General features: G+C 38.2%; 3 protein-coding genes and 4 non-coding genes across 8 annotated transcripts in view; all 7 read left to right on the forward strand.

Moving 5' to 3' along the window:
* Positions 1-3892, forward strand: part of ACADM (acyl-CoA dehydrogenase medium chain) — an 81648-nt gene extending 77756 nt beyond the window's left edge. The window contains exon 13 of the transcript XR_007516343.1: positions 3806-3892. The gene's annotated coding sequence lies outside the window, so the exon portion shown is untranslated. The remainder of the gene's footprint in view (positions 1-3805) is intronic.
* Positions 3893-3914: 22 nt separating this feature from the next.
* RABGGTB (Rab geranylgeranyltransferase subunit beta) lies at positions 3915-12564 on the forward strand. 2 transcript variants are annotated; one of them, XM_049875624.1, is made up of 9 exons: positions 3915-4068; positions 5040-5147; positions 6815-7012; positions 7602-7707; positions 8753-8805; positions 8887-8997; positions 9585-9710; positions 10891-11040; positions 11822-12564. In XM_049875624.1, the coding sequence occupies exons 1-9, from the start codon at positions 3925-3927 to the stop codon at positions 11960-11962; spliced, it is 1137 nt and encodes a 378-aa protein (XP_049731581.1). In that variant the 5' UTR covers positions 3915-3924; the 3' UTR covers positions 11963-12564. The 2 variants fall into 2 exon arrangements, with proteins under 2 accessions (XP_049731581.1, XP_049731580.1); XM_049875623.1 differs by lacking the exon at positions 3915-4068 and adding an exon at positions 4075-4940 and having other exon boundaries at positions 11822-12459.
* On the forward strand, positions 4797-4875 carry LOC126074158 (small nucleolar RNA SNORD45). Its single transcript, XR_007516960.1, has one exon. It is a non-coding gene; the product is annotated as a small nucleolar RNA SNORD45 (small nucleolar RNA).
* On the forward strand, positions 5598-5680 carry LOC126074157 (small nucleolar RNA SNORD45). The gene has a single exon (XR_007516959.1). It is a non-coding gene; the product is annotated as a small nucleolar RNA SNORD45 (small nucleolar RNA).
* On the forward strand, positions 7138-7217 carry LOC126074156 (small nucleolar RNA SNORD45). Its single transcript, XR_007516958.1, has one exon. It is a non-coding gene; the product is annotated as a small nucleolar RNA SNORD45 (small nucleolar RNA).
* On the forward strand, positions 8608-8683 carry LOC126074159 (small nucleolar RNA SNORD45). Its single transcript, XR_007516961.1, has one exon. It is a non-coding gene; the product is annotated as a small nucleolar RNA SNORD45 (small nucleolar RNA).
* Positions 12565-14890: 2326 nt separating the features above from the next.
* Positions 14891-15571, forward strand: part of MSH4 (mutS homolog 4) — a 118859-nt gene continuing 118178 nt past the window's right edge. Inside the window, exon 1 of the mRNA XM_049875591.1 lies at positions 14891-15249. Coding sequence (XP_049731548.1) covers positions 15012-15249 — 238 coding nt within the window. The 5' untranslated portion in view covers positions 14891-15011. The remainder of the gene's footprint in view (positions 15250-15571) is intronic.

The raw sequence follows: 15571 nt of genomic DNA on the forward strand, positions 1-15571 counted from the left end.
CCTGTACTGTTTTAGGAAGGCTGGTTAGGGTATTAACTTTAGATATTGTTACATAAGCAAGGTCAAATTTCAAGGCAGTCACTAAAATGAGTTTGTAACTTCTAAACCAAAATAGAAAATAATGGAAGAAGAAACAGATAATTAAAGGACACATATAATTTTCTGAAGGCAAGAAAGGCCAGCAACAATGAAAAGCATAAAAAAATAGAGAGCAAACAGTAAGATAATAGAAACAAGTCCAAATAAATAAATAACCACAAAACATGTGAATGAACTGAGGCCACTGGTTAGAAGACAGAAAATAGATGTAAAATCAGTTATATGCTGTTTACAAGACACACTTATAAAACATAAAGGCAAAAAGGTTGAAAGTAAAAGGCTGGAAAAATCCAGAATAACTATTAACCAACAGAAACCTGGCGAAATTGCATTAATATTTAACAAAGTAGGTTTCTTTTAAGATAAAAAGCATTATTAGAGAGCTGGAGAAGTTCACCACTTAATGATAAAAGGTTTAACTCAGCAGAAACAGGTAACATTTCTAAATCTACATGCACCTAGTAAAATAGCCCCAAAGTCTAAAAAAAATAAATGAGAAAATCAAACAGTGAGATGAAGTCTCGCCATCCTCACCTCTAAGGAGCATTCTGGCTGTACTTCTTCTAAGACAGATTTTTGTGTTCTTTTGCAAGAAATTTGGGAGACATATTCATTATTCTTTGCCAACACCATGATTCAAAGGCATCAGTCCTTCGGCCTTATTTACTGTGCAGCTTTTGCATGCATATGAGACCATTGAAATCACCATGATTTGGGTCAGGAGCACCTTAGTCCTCAAAGTGATGTATTTGCTTTTTTTTTTTTTTTTAACACTTTGAAGAGTTTTGCAGCAGATTTGCCTAATGCAAAACGTTTTTTGATTTCTTGGCTACTGCTTCCATGGGTGTTGACTGAGGGTCCAAGTAAAATGAAATTCTTGATAACTTCAATATTTTCTCCTTCTATCATAATGTTGCTTATTCGTTCAGTGGTGAGGATTTTTGTTTTATGTTGAGGTATAATCCATATAGTAAAGGCTGATGTCTTTGATCTTCATCAGGTTCAAGTCCCCTTCACTTTCAGCAAGCAAGGTTGTGTTATCTGCATAACGCAGGTTGTTAATGAGTCTTTCTTCAACCTTGCTGTCAAATTCTTCTTCATATAGTCCACCTTCCCAGATTATTTATTTGCTCAGCATACAGATTGAATGGTGAAAGGATACAACACTGATGCACACCTTTCCTTTCAACCACGCAGTATTCGCTTGTTCTGTTTGAACGACTGCCTCTTGGTCTACACACAGGTTCCTCATGAGCACAATTAAGTGTTCTGGAATTCCCATTCTTCACATTGTTATCCATAATATTGTATGATCCACACAGTCGAATGTCTTTGTACAGTCGATAAAACACAGGTAAACATCTTTCTGGTATTCTCTGCTTTTAGCCAAGATCCATCTGATATCAGCAATGATATCCTTCTTTTCACGTCCTCTTATGAATCCGGCTTGAATTTCTGGTAGTTCCCTGTCAATGTACTGCTGCAACCATTTTTGACTGATCTTCAGCAAAATTATACCTGCGTGTGATATTAATGATATTGTTTGATAGTTTCCACATTCTGTTGGCCAGGTACCTGTCTTCCAAATTTCTTGGCATAGATGAGCGAGCACCTCCAGTGCTGCATCCATTTGTTGAAACATCTCAGTTGGTATTCTGTCAATTCTTGAAGCCTGGTTTTTTGCCAATGTCTTCAGTGGACCTTGAATTTCTTCCTTCAATACTGTTGGTTCTTGATCATATGCTATCTCCTGAAATGGTTTTTGTTTTTTGCCCACAGAATCTTTCAATACTGCAACTCGAGGCTTGAATTTTCTTCAGTTCTTTCAGCTTGAGAAATGCCGAGTGTGTTCTTCCTTTTTGGGTTTCTAATTCCAGGCCTTCACACATTTCGTCTGAATACTTTGTCTTCTTGAGCTGCCCTTTGAAATCCTCTGTTTAGCTCTTTTACTTCATCATTTCTTGCACTTGCTTTAGCTACTCTAAGTTCAAGAGCAAGTTCCAGAGTCTCTTCTGACATCATTTTGGTCTTTGTTTGTTTGCTTCATGTGTTTTTAATGACCTCTTGCCTTCTTCATATATGATGTCCCTGATGTCATCCCACAACTCCTCTGGTCTTCTTTGGTCATTACTTTTCAGTGCGTCCAATCTATTCTTGAGATGGTCTCTAAACTCAGGTGAGGTATACTCAAGGTTGTACTTTGGCTCTTGTGTTTTAATTTTCTTCAGCTTCAACTTGAACTTGCATAACGGCAACTGACGGTTTGCTTCTGTTGGCCCCTGGCCTCGTTCTGACTGATGATATTGAGCTTTTTCATGGTCTGTTTCCACACATGTAGTGGATTTGATTCCTACGTATTTCATCTGGCAAGGTCCACATGTATAATTGCTGTTTGTGTTGTTGAAATAAGGTATTTCGAATGAATAAGTCATTGGTCTTGCAAAATTCTATCATGTGATCTCCAGCATCGTTTCTATCACCAAGGCCATATTTTCCAAGTACTGATGTTTCTTCTTTGTTTCCAACTTTCTCATTCCAGTCACCAGTAATTCTTCTTTGTTTCCAACTTTCTCATTCCAATCACCAGTAATTTTCAATACATCTTGATTGCATGTTTGATCTATTTCAGACAGCAGAAATTGGTAAAAATCTTCAAGTTCTTCATCTTTGGCATTAATGTTGGGTGGGTAAATTTGAATAATAGCCCCATTAACTAGTTGTCCTTGTAGGTGTGTGGCTATTATCCTATCACTGACAGCATTGCTTTTCAGGATGGATCTTTAAATTGTTTTTTGATGATTAATGTGATCCTGCTCCTCTTCTATTTGTCATTCTGGGCATAGTAGATCATATGATTGCCCAATTCAAAATAGCCAATACCAGTCCATTTCAGCTCACTAATGCCTAGGATATCGATCTTTATGCATTCTGCTTCTTTTTTGATGACTTCCAATTTTCCCAGATTCATACTTTGTACATTCCACGTTCTGATTATTAATGGATGTTTGCAGCTGTTTCTTCTCATTTTGAGTTGTGCCACATCAGCAAATGAAGGTCCTGAAAGCTTGACTCCATTCATGTCATTAAGGCTGGCTCCACTTTGAGGAGGCAGCTCTTCCCACATCATCTTTTGAGCGCCTCCCAACTTAAGGGGTTCATCTTCCGGCACTGTATCAGACAACGTTGTGTTCCTATTCATAATGTTTTCCCTAACTGTGAGAATTACCCTTCTCCAAATTCTACCTGAAAGCTATCAATATACGTTGGTGGGGTGCCAATATTTTTGTAAGGTTCTCAAAAATGCTTGTTGAGTGAAAGACTTAAAGAACGCACAAATGAAAACAAACATAGGTGCATTACAGCTAGCAACTCTGATTTCTGTGCAAAGCTCATAAAAGAAGACAAATCCAGGCAGGAGTCTTTCTTTTTCGAAAGTAATTTACAAATGTTTTAACTATTAGTACGTCCTAAGAAAGTGGGCAAGAGTGGTAAGCACTGGACCCGAAATGAACAGAGTCAAAAGGAAGGAAATGTTACTATATTATTAGCATTTATTCTAAACATACTTATTTAACACTTTCTACATGACAAGCACTACTATATTAATTACTGGCCATTACAGATCTCCCGAGTTCAAAGAGCCCCGAGAACAAATAATTTCTTAAAAGCAACGCAGATGTTTACATATTATTTACAACCATTTTAGACAAATTGGAGGTGACTGCTACACGTGAAACCTCTAAGGAGAGAAAGAAACGTCGTTACCGATTTGGGCTGCAGGCAGCGAGGACACCTATAACCAGCCTGTGGGGTCCTGCGGCGGCTATGGGACTGATCCGTCCTTCAGGCAGCGGTGTGGTCAACCATGCCAGTGCGCGGAGGGGGCCTGAGGTGCGCTTCTGCGCAGGCGCACGGTGCCTAAGTCTACCCAGGAACTGCTCCCGCTCTCTCTTTCCTTTTTCAGACATGGTGAGTGCGGTTGTGTTTGGTGGAGTTGAGGAGTGCGGTTGGGAGGAGGCCAGGGAAGGTAATGTTGGGCGGCTCGATCACCGTAGGATTGTTTATTAAATGTTGGAGAATAGTTGGGTTAAAACATGGGCCTTGGGAGGTGCCTTGAAGACTTGGTTGTTGGAGTATTACTCAGCGTTTTTCTGCAAACCTCGTGGGTGCAGTTTTGGTTTCTCATAAGGCTTTCCCTGGTGGTGCGGGCCATTTAGGATTTCGCGGCCCTATTAATCTCCGTTAAAGGTTGAAAAAAAATTCAAGCGATTAGTCGTTTCTGTTGAGGATGCGGTTAAAAATTCTAAATGGCATCCGGAGGAAATTTAGTCTTTTTTCGGTAATCTTCTCGCAGCTTAAGTCACCAAGAGCTGGATGAGAAATGCAAACTAGTAGAGCACATCTGCATTACCTGGGGTTTTTTTAAAGGCAGAGAATACTGTGCTCAAGAGGGTAGCTTTTGCGAAGTAGACAGGGTGCTTGGAAATCAGTTTGTAGAAATTATCTCTGAAGGGAATTACAGGAGAACCTAACTGCAAATTATGTGCTACGTTTTTTTTTCTTTTCTAAAATGGCTTTTGTTCGTCTGCCACAGGCACACTAAATTCCCCAGAATTAGTAAGGTTTGGAATTCTATGGCGTTCTACTATTCTCCTTAAGTAAAAGATAGAGCAACACAGATACAGTTAAATTTTTTGGGTCGATGATGAGTTGGCATGTATTCTGAATCTAAAGTTGATTATTGCTATATTAGCTCTAGAATTACTCTGAGACCTGGAAAGTAACTGAATCTTAACTGAAATGGAACTTTACTGCTGAGAGTTCTTTTTTGCAGCATGTTGGTAATTTTTAAGTTAAAGCTATCCAGAAGGTGATATGGAGCAGAACATTTATAAAAGACTTAGTTTTGTGAAATGGTTTCTCTTTTTATATTTTGAAAGGGCACACCGCAGAAGGATGTTGTTATCAAGTCAGATGCACCGAACACTCTATTGCTGGAGAAACATGCAGATTATATAGCGTCCTATGGCTCAAAGAAAGATGATTATGTATGTGTTGTTTTACTTTGAAAAGTTGAAGCGAGGCTACTCTTTATAGCTAATGAGTATGGCACTGGTCAAACCCAAAAAAACCCACTGCCCTGGACTCAATTCCGACTCATAGCGACCCTATAGGACAGAGTAGAGCTGCCCCATAGAGTTTCCAAGGAGTGCCTGGTGGATTTGAACTGCCGACCATAGCACTTAACCACTATGCCACCAGGGTTTCCAGCCAGGTTTCTTAAAAATGACGTTTAACTCCTGCATGTCTGAGACTGATGCGCCCTTGGCTTCGAAGTGCAGTGCATGTACATTGGGTTTCTGAGGTTCAGGCTCCATGTGCATCAAATTGGGCCGTTTCCTAGCAAGACCTTGGTAGACAAGGTTCCCCTTCTGCCCAGATTTGTGTTTTGAAGCACTGAATAGGTTGCTAGTTTTGTAGTTATGGTAATGCTTTAAGGTCAGTGATGTGTTGGCATGTATTATCTGAATTTACTGCTGATGTGTAATGACACTTAGCTCTAGAATTACGCTGAGACCTTGAAAAAGTTTTACCATAAAATAGTGAACTATGAATAGTTTTCTCTGGGACTGCCTTTGAGAAAAATAATAAACTCAGCTGAAAGTAAATACTCTTTCCTAATACCCTACTAGCAAACAGTTCTCTTCCTACCATCTTTGGGAGCATCCAGTATTGGTGAATTCCAGACTTAGGCCATTAGGTTGTTCCCTCCAACCTTGGAGTTAATACTATTTAGTAGCAGTGCACGGAGTTATGGCCATGAGTGCTTTTTTCCATAGATGATTAAAGGGACAGGGCTTGACATTCTCCTGTCTTTTATCTACTTCTGCTCACCCTTCCCCCTTTTAACCCCAATTTTGGGCTTGCAGCATACTAAGAAACCCAAACTCACTGCCATCTAGTTGATATCCCCCTCATAGCCAGGATCCTATAGGACAGGGTAGCACTGCCCCATAGGGTTTCCCAAGGCTGTGAATCTTTACAGAAGCAGACTGCCACATCTCCCATGAAGCAGCTGGTGGGTTGGAACCACTGAACTTTTGGCTAGCAGCTGAGCATTTAAACCACTGTACCACCAGGGCTCCTGCTAAGAAACCAGCATGATTGAAAACCTCAAAATGTGATGCGTTGATGACTGCAGCAATTTCTGGACTCTAGAGATTTTCATGTTTCCTTGTCTTATCCCCTGTATTATCTTGAACAGTTATCTTGAGTGTTGTGGGCATTTTGGTTTCTAGAAAGGTAGATATGTAATTTACTAATAGATAATAGACTATGTAGGTAATGAAAGAATGGGCATGTATTAAATACAATGTATGGACATTTTCTTCCCAAGCAGAGTTAACTTATTTCAACTGTAGTTGGCTCCTGGGTGAGACCAAACTCTTAGGACAAATTGTCAGCTGCAGATAAATTTTATCATATGCATCTCAGATAATACTTGATTTTTCTGATTAATAGATCATGTTTGAAAGTGGCACCTAAATTTCAGAGCCACAAATACAAACTCACTATATATTAGAATCGTGAAGGAAAAAACAGCAGTGTGCTAGTTAGCCTTATGTGTTGAATCTCTAATACTCAGCAATTTTTGAAGTACTAACAACAGTATATTACCATATTTTGTTCTCAATAAAGTAATTGTGTGTTTTAGGAATACTGTATGTCTGAGTATTTGAGAATGAGTGGCATCTACTGGGGTCTGACAGTAATGGATCTCATGGGACAACTTCATCGCATGAATAGAGAAGAAATACTGACGTTTATTAAGTCATGTCAACACGAGTCCGGTGGAATAAGTGCTAGTATTGGACATGATCCTCATCTTTTATATACTCTTAGTGCTGTCCAGGTAAATGATAATTAAAATTCAGTCTTGGCGTAATGTATTCTAACCTAAAGTGGGAAAATTGAAACAGTATTAGAATGATGACAAAAGTCATGCAGTCTTTTCACGTGAAGTCTGTAAACCTACAAGGTCAATGATGTGATGGCATGTATTAGCTGAATCCGAAGTTGATGTGTATCATCAAGCTCTAGAATTACGCTGAGACCTTGGAAGGTATCTAATACCTGAAAATTACTAGGTATGAGTTACATGTTTCAAGTTTGATATTAGGATCCATAAACATTTGGATTTAAATTTTGTGTGTTAAGTATATTTAACAGTATCCTGGAATGCTAAGTGTAAAATTTAGATGTAGAAAAATAATGCGTTGAGTTTTAAGGGTTGAATTCTGTTGTAATAAGATGTATAATTTTCTTATTGCATCACAGAGTGTGTTCTGCATATTTGAGAAAAGTTTACCCTGTACATAGACAAAAAGTATGTTTGCTTCGTAATTTAAGATGTAGAAGTTGAGCAAGAATAGCCTTAGAATATTTAGCTATTTTTGAAGAGATAAATTTACTTAATATGGGTTTTTTTTTTGTTGTTGCAGATTCTGACTCTGTATGATAGTATTAATGCCATTGATGTAAATAAAGTTGTGGAATATGTTCAAAGTCTACAGAAAGAAGATGGCTCTTTTGCTGGAGATATTTGGGGTAATGTCAAAATTTAGTTCGTGATACCTAAAATACCAATATTAGTGCCCTGGTTTTGTGTATTCTAGGACTAAGCTTTGGTATAAAGTCTCTTTGAGATTAAATAATACTAACTTAGTTCTTGGCACATGATTGTTTTTTAAAGCGCAGTGAATTAGAAGCTTTGCTAGTGATCAGTTTATAAGGAGATAATGGAACAAAGCTTCTGTGTCTACATGTGTTAGCAGAAACTGAAATTTTATTTTTTAAGTTTTTCATCTTTTCAGGTCCCACTAAGCAGCTGGTCTAACGGAAGTAACTGGTCTGCTGGAAGTTCCAGCATACACTGTGGTAGTTATTTCAGCATACAGGAATATTGGAACAAAGGGGGCCAGTCTAAAAGTTAAGGTACGTAAGGCTTTTTCCCCCCCAATGTTTGGTGGCTTTGTAAAGTTATTTTAATATTGGAAATGGAGCAATATGAAAAAAACTTTACAAATTTACTGAATATTTTAGTGGAGGGAGGGAGTAGAATTTTACTTGATAAATATAGGTAATCTCTGCTTTAGGGCTATACATAGTGCAGGCCAGAGAGACCAGCTGCTTCATGGGATGTGAAAATCTACTTTTATGAACCTAGGGTAAGTTTAATGGTGTTAAAACTTTACTGTGCGTTTCTGTTAATTTTCTTCCCTTACCCAGCACTCTAAGCAACTCAAGCTAATTTGCTGTGTTTGTGACAGAGCCAATTTTCTAGTTCTTAGAAGTAATTTAATTTCAGATTTAGCTTTGTTCCTCACTGTCTAATATATACAAGTTAATCTGGAACTCTTGGAGAAACTTAACATGATAATTGGTAGTTGTACAGATTTTGGTAATTTTAGTTGGACTATATATTCAGAAGCCTCTGCTGGTTTTTTGGGTCGATGGTGAGATGACATGTATTCTGAACCTCAAGATTAATATTATTTTGGCTCTAGAATTACTCCGAGAGATGGAAAATATGTGGATCTTAAATGAAAGTTTAGTTAAGTGTAAATATAATACTTTGGTTTGGTTCTTTTAGGAGAAATTGATACAAGATTTTCTTTCTGTGCGGTGGCAACATTGGCTCTGTTGGTAAGTTTCCACTGTTGTACTGGAATGTTTAAGCACAGGTGAATATTATGGAATTTAATAGGCATATTTTTCTGTTTGTAGGGGAAGCTGGATGCTATTAATGTGGAAAAGGCAATTGAATTTGTTTTGTCATGTATGAACTTTGATGGTGGATTTGGTTGCAGACCAGGTTCTGAATCCCATGCTGGGCAGGTAATTTATGATAACGCTAATTAAAATTTAGCATCAATTTCGAAGAGAACTAGTGTAGTAAACTTTAAAAATATATGGACAGTAATTACAGTGTCTGCAATACATATGAAGTTAATTGAATGTAATGTGAATAGGTGTGTAGTGTGAAATATTAAATACCAGTTGCTGATTCAAGAAGGTGTTTGTTTTACAGTAGTTTGCCTTATATATACCTTCCCCTCCGTGGAACCCTCTGACAAGGCAAATGTGAGAAATAAGGTCATAGACACCAAAAGTAACATTTTATTTCCCATTAATTTTTAACTGGCTATGCATATTGAAACATTCTATCTCTACCCCCAAGCTAAATGGGCACCTATTTATTTCATGTGCTGGAGAAAATAAAATGAGAAATTTTGACAGCCTTTGAATGCAGAATTTGATCGTAGCAATAATGTACTTAGGTGTCCTCAAGTAGCTAGGTGGTGTGAAATGTTCGAAAATGTTTTAGTTGACAGATAAAGAGTAAAAATATTAGAAAATAGAATTTTACTGTTGAAAAGTTAAAATAGTTTTTATACACGTATACTTTATGTCTGTAATTTTAGATCTATTGTTGCACAGGATTCCTTGCTATTACTAGTCAGTTGCATCAAGTAAATTCTGATTTACTCGGTTGGTGGCTTTGTGAACGACAGTTACCATCAGGTGGACTCAACGGAAGACCAGAGAAGGTAATTGGTTTTAATATAAGCTATTTTTTTATTACTAGCTTTGTAACCTTGAGAGAATACTGTTCTTATTTCTGCATGTTTAAATATTACACTTGTCAATTGAACATGAAAATTTTGTCTTCATTCCTTATTTTTCACTGATAGCTCTAAGACTGGTCATTACTAAAGCAGAGCACCTAGGGTTGAAGTATTTATTAATCCCGATGTCAATTTACAGATACTTGAAGGAAAAGTATTTGTAATACCGTCTGATTTACTTTTTAAATATCTGTTTTTTGATCTTTCATAACCTATGCTTTAGGACTTAAGGGTTATCTGCCAGAGAATGAGCTACAGTTTAATAATGGAGATACACCAGATACTCTTAGCTTAAAGTATTTGTATGCAGGCATTGTATGAATTAAACGTTTTGTTTTGTTTTAATGAATTAATACTTTTTAACTTTGGACAGTACCCAAGAAGTCAATCATGCATAAAAAGCTTTACACTTGGTGGCTAAAGAGTACCGTTTGGTAGAAATAAGCATTTTATACAGAAATTTCCTTGTCCCAGTTATGAATGTGAAAAGACTATTGATTTTCAAAATCAAAGAGATTTTTTAAAGTTGGTTTTTCTAATTTTTTATTCAAAATCTTTATTTTTAAAAGAAAAGCCAGCCAGTTTTTGACATTTTGGTTTAGAGGGAGCAAACTAAAGTTTATTCCACAAGTCTTCGTGGTTCTGGTTTTAGATCTCACATATTGTGCCCTGTCTACCTAAAGCAGGGGTCCGTAAAGAGCCAGATAGTAGATATTTTCAGCTCTGTGGTCCAAACAACCGCATAACCCTACAATGTAGATCAAGAGCAGCCATAAAAAAATCAGGAAAAAAATGGGTGTGATTGTGTTCCAATAAAGTTAGACACACCTTTCAATTTCATACGGTTTTCATGTCACTAGATAAAAGGTAGCTGTTTACTGATACAAACATTTAGCATAGGTAAATGTGAGTTGGCACTCCTTCCCAATCATCTTTAATTCCCAGCAGTTGTATTTGACAGGTTTCAGCGGGTCAAACCCTGCGTGTCAGAATATTCCTCCCCTACTGATGAACACTAGGTTACTTTAGAGCTTGAGGCAACCCACTTGTAAATTGTTTGTTCTTCACAACTATGGCAACTCTCTGCTCTTTTTTTTACTAGTTACCAGATGTATGCTATTCCTGGTGGGTTTTGGCTTCCCTAAAGATAATTGGAAGGCTTCATTGGATTGACAGAGAGAAACTGCGTAGTTTCATTTTAGCATGTCAAGATGAGGAAACGGGAGGATTTGCAGACAGGCCAGGAGACATGGTAAGTATATCAAGGATATTCATGTATACCATAGTTTGTTGTGTGTTAGCTTGTGTTACCTTTTATGGTTCTAGACATTTCCAGACTTAGACATGGATTGTATTCCAAGTTTTCTTTGAAAGTGACACAATACATCATTTCAAAAGCAGGACCTATTAATTCATTATAGCTTTTTTTTTTTTTAATGTGTGAAGTATACAGAAATTTCTCAAGTACTGCCAATATTACTGAGTTTGATCCTATATTAACCACCGCAATTTATTATTTTTTTTACTTTTGGAAATTTTTAAGCATGTGCATAATTTGATAAAGGGATATTATGAATTGTAGAGAAGCAGCTGGAAGCATTCTTAAAAAGTTACTGAATTGAGGTATGGGCTTGGTCACTTGAGCACTGCGAATTTGGTAAGAGTGAGTGAAAAAAGGTTTTGTTGGGACCATATTGATAGAATGGTGTATACATTAGAACGTATAGTTTAAATAGAGCCATTTTTTTTTTTTTTGATAAATTTCCATAACACATTTCTTAAATTTGTGTGGGCCAGGCGCTGCTAGATACTACCCATACACAGTGACCAGTCTTTTTGGTGGAGCAGTTTCAGTACTGTGATTAATGCCATGGTGGGAAATTGTAGGTCACTAGGAATGCCCAAAATAGAATTCAGGCCTTAAGAAAAAAGATGGAGGAAACAATGGCATAAGGCAGTCATAGTAACTAAGGAAGTTGTCACTACCCGATAATGCATATAAAGTGATTTTTTTTTTTTTTTTTTCTTAATAGGTAGATCCATTTCATACTTTATTTGGAATTGCTGGACTATCGCTTTTGGGAGAAGAACAGATTAAACCTGTTAGTCCTGTTTTTTGTATGCCTGAAGAAGTACTTCGGAGAATGAATGTTCAGCCTGAACTAGTGAGCTAGTCATTGATGGAAAAGTAACTTAGTAGTTCTTTCTGTATTTGAAAGTCTTGTCAGACTTAAAAATGAGTACTGTAAATTTGTTAATATTTTGTATATGTGTTGTGATAAATTAATGCTGTGATTATACATATTGTAAAATAAAGCCTTTTATTCAATCTTTAGATTTTTCCTGATAACGCTATTGTTCAGAGTGTAAGGAATTCTGAGGATTATTTATTTATTTTTTATGCTGCCAGTGTTAGTCATCAGTGATTAGCTTTGCTTATGTTTCATTGTATTCATATGTCTCTATAATAGAGCAAAATGTAAGAACTCTTAGGGGCAGTTTTGAAGGTCTGTTTGATTCTTCTCCATGTATTCCTTTCATATGTTGTATAAAGCTTGGTTCTTGTAAACAGGAATGTTACCTGTAAACAATGGATTAACACCATGGAATTATTAAAAGTTGCATGTAAATAAATGGCTTTTGTAATTTGGGGATATTTTGAAGGTTTGAATGTGGTGATGGTTACTCTGAATTGGTTATAGAATAGGTGAATGGCCACTTGGAATAGGTTTTGGACTACACTTTCTGTTTTTAATATTTTATCAAAATGTCCATAATTTACTCAAGGGATTGTTGACTTTTTCCAGTAAGGAAACCTTTTGACAGATAAATTGGGCGTTGCCAACATTTTTTAATCTGAGATTGGATACTTAGTTTTTTTTTTAAAGACTTAGGTGAGCCCAGCCATCTGAGCAGTAAAGTATTAATATTTTTAATTCTCAAGATGGAAGTTTCTGTTTTCTCAGACATTTGCATTACCCTGTGTAATAGGTATTTTCATTTTACTAAGCGTTGATGGTTCAGCACAACACATTGACAAAAGTTAAAGAAATCATTGAATGGAACAATCTTATTTAAATGTTCTTGTGTGAAAATATCTGAAGGGAGTTCCTGGGTGGTGCAGTTAACCGAAGGTCAGAGGTTTCTCCCAGAGGCCTTGGTCATGAAAGGCCTTGATATACACTTCCCCGAAAAATAAGCCATTGAAAACCCTATGGAGCACAGTTCTATTCTGACACATGGGGTCACAGATATGCCGTTTTCAGCTGGTTAAAACTGGCTAATTTGAAAACTTGTCACCGCATTTGCCTACCGTGGGTGAGCAGTTCTGTGCCTACCTGACTTAATAAGAATATTTTAAAAGTCAGGTGAAATTAGTGTTTTATTGTCAAATGTATATACAGTAAAACCTGTGAAAGCAAGGACTTTAGTAAGGTGAAAACCTGGCAGAGAAGGAAAACGTTTTCCACCAGTATGATAGAAAAGTGGTAAGACTGTACCCTGTCAAAGGTGGGAAACTTGGGAGACCAGAAAAACAGTCCTGTAACTGACTCACAGATTTTCACTGTAACAAAATATTTGCTAATCCATTTCACATGTACACTTAAGTGACTTATATTCTTCATGTGCAATTATCACGACTTTGTTAGTGTTTTAAGTGTCTTAATATGATCTATATAGCAGCAATAGCTAGTGTACTTTTATTTCTTCGATCCCAACGTCTGTATGAGGTTGGAACTACTATTCTTGGATACAGAATTTAATTTCCCAAAACTTAGAATCTAGCAAAGCCAGACTTGGTGGAATCTGCACTTAATACATAGGGTCGCTATGAGAATCGACTCGATGGCACTGGGTTTTTTTTTTTTTTTTTAGGTTGCACTTAATGCTTTTACATGTGAAATTGCAGTACAGCCATGTGTTGCGTAACGTCCACAAATGTACTGTGAAATGGGACGCAATGTCATTTGGACGTTGCGCAAACAATGTTATACACAGCCAGTCTCGAGATGATGAACAAGTTCTGTTCCTGTCTGTAAATTGTATGTAAGGTGGTATGGTGTCAGTCAGATGTAGTGTATCTTTCTGTCCTTAAAAAAAATTTCCAGATACACTGAAACATCTTTAACCTAGTACAGTAGTAATGTTTTGATACATGAAGTAGTGCCTGTTTTTGTTATTACAAACCATTGTATGTACCTGAAATTTTTAACAGGCTTTACGTGGGTTGTTTTATAATTACGGTTCCTAACCCGGGGAATGCCACTATCACCTTACGGGACTACAGATGTATGTGGCTTGCTTGTATAACCTCATGAGACCACAGAGTATATACGGTTGGACGTTGTTGAAATGGACGTTATTTGGGGCATGATTACTAGAAATTGGAATACTGGGAACTGCTCTTAAACCGTCCAAGAAATAATTATTTCCTTGTCCCAGCCGTATGGCCATGTACATACTGGAGTGAAGGGCACTATTACATAGCCTTGTGGGCATTTAAGCTGTAAGTGGTTAATGACTCTGGTATTGGTTAAAGTGTAAGGCCAGTGTTAGGAGAATTGGACTAAGACCTGAGCAGTGTATTTGTTTTTACTATCTCAGAGCCACTTGGTGCACAGTGATGGACAGGACATTTAAAAAGCTAGTGTACTTTGGGGTTGATGAGATACGTCACGAAGTACAGAATGCCTTGCGCTAAGAAAAATAAGGTGCTATGAGAATACCTTGATGGCCCAGTGGTTAAGAGCTCAGCTTCAGACCCAAAAGGTCAGGAGTTTGAATCCAGCAGCCGCTTCTTTGAAGCCCTGTGGGGCAGTTCTACTCTGTTTTCTATAGGGTCGCTATTGAGTCGCTATCAACTCGACGGCAACGGGTTTGGCTTGGTTTTATGAGAATAATGGGGCTACCAAATTGGGTGGTCATTAACGGGCCATGAAAAACTAAGGCTGGTACAGGTTGAGGAGGGCATGCACCTTAAATTAAGTTCATAACAAATTTTGTTGACGGAAGGCGATGGGATTGGGTAGGGCTGGGAACACATTTTTAGATGTGAATTGGGGGAAAGGTGAGCTGATGTGGGAAAGTAGGTTTCCGTGCGCCTGCTCGCTAGGGCTTTGCGCCTGCGCGCCGCTCTCCCGCCTTTTTCAGCGGTGCTTCTGCTGAGCGGCTGTGTGAGGTGGCGTAAGAAACGGAAACTTGTGCCCCGGAACGTTTGGGGAGATGCTGAGGCCTGAGACCTTATCAACCTCGCCTTTCGGGCTTGCAGCTTCTCCTTCGTCTATAGAGGGTCGGCCACAGGGTCCCCGCTACAATTTTGGACTCCAGGAGACTCCTCAAAGCCGCCCCTCAGCCCAGGCTGTCTCTGCGTCCTCTCCTCCCGGCACTTCCGGCGTGGTAGGCGACAGGAGCAGCAGCAGCAGCCTCCCTCCGCACCTGCCAAATCACGGGCCAGCGCAAGGCAAGGAGTGGTTGAGTGGTGGTTTCTCCCTTGTCCGCTAGTGGCCTGCTGTTCCTGAAGGTTCAGTATGCGGTGGTTGGTGGTTACCACAGGAAAGTCTCAGTTGTGGTTTGGTTGAAGGACAACAGGGTGACCTGGGAATTGCAGAGGTGCGGGTGATTAAAAGGCTTCACCCTTCAAGTTGGTTTTATTACCAGGCCGTGGTGGTGAATGGCTCGGTTCTAAGAAAGGTGGAAGTGATATCCGTCGGGTATGCCCTTCCTTTTCCCGCTCCTCACAAGGATATGACAGATGACAGAATTTGTTCGTGAGTTTCGTGATG

This window comes from Elephas maximus, chromosome 3 (assembly GCF_024166365.1).
Source record: "Elephas maximus indicus isolate mEleMax1 chromosome 3, mEleMax1 primary haplotype, whole genome shotgun sequence".
NCBI lineage: Eukaryota > Metazoa > Chordata > Mammalia > Proboscidea > Elephantidae > Elephas > Elephas maximus.

Bases quoted from the DNA above. Each gene is read 5' to 3' on its own strand.
- RABGGTB (XM_049875624.1), top strand. From the start codon at position 3,925: ATGGGACTGATCCGTCCTTCAGGCAGCGGTGTGGTCAACCATGCCAGT. The intron at 5,148-6,814 runs GTATGTGTTGTT...TGTGTGTTTTAG, and splicing joins GCTCAAAGAAAGATGATTAT to GAATACTGTATGTCTGAGTA. The intron at 9,711-10,890 runs GTAATTGGTTTT...TTTTTTTACTAG, and splicing joins TCAACGGAAGACCAGAGAAG to TTACCAGATGTATGCTATTC.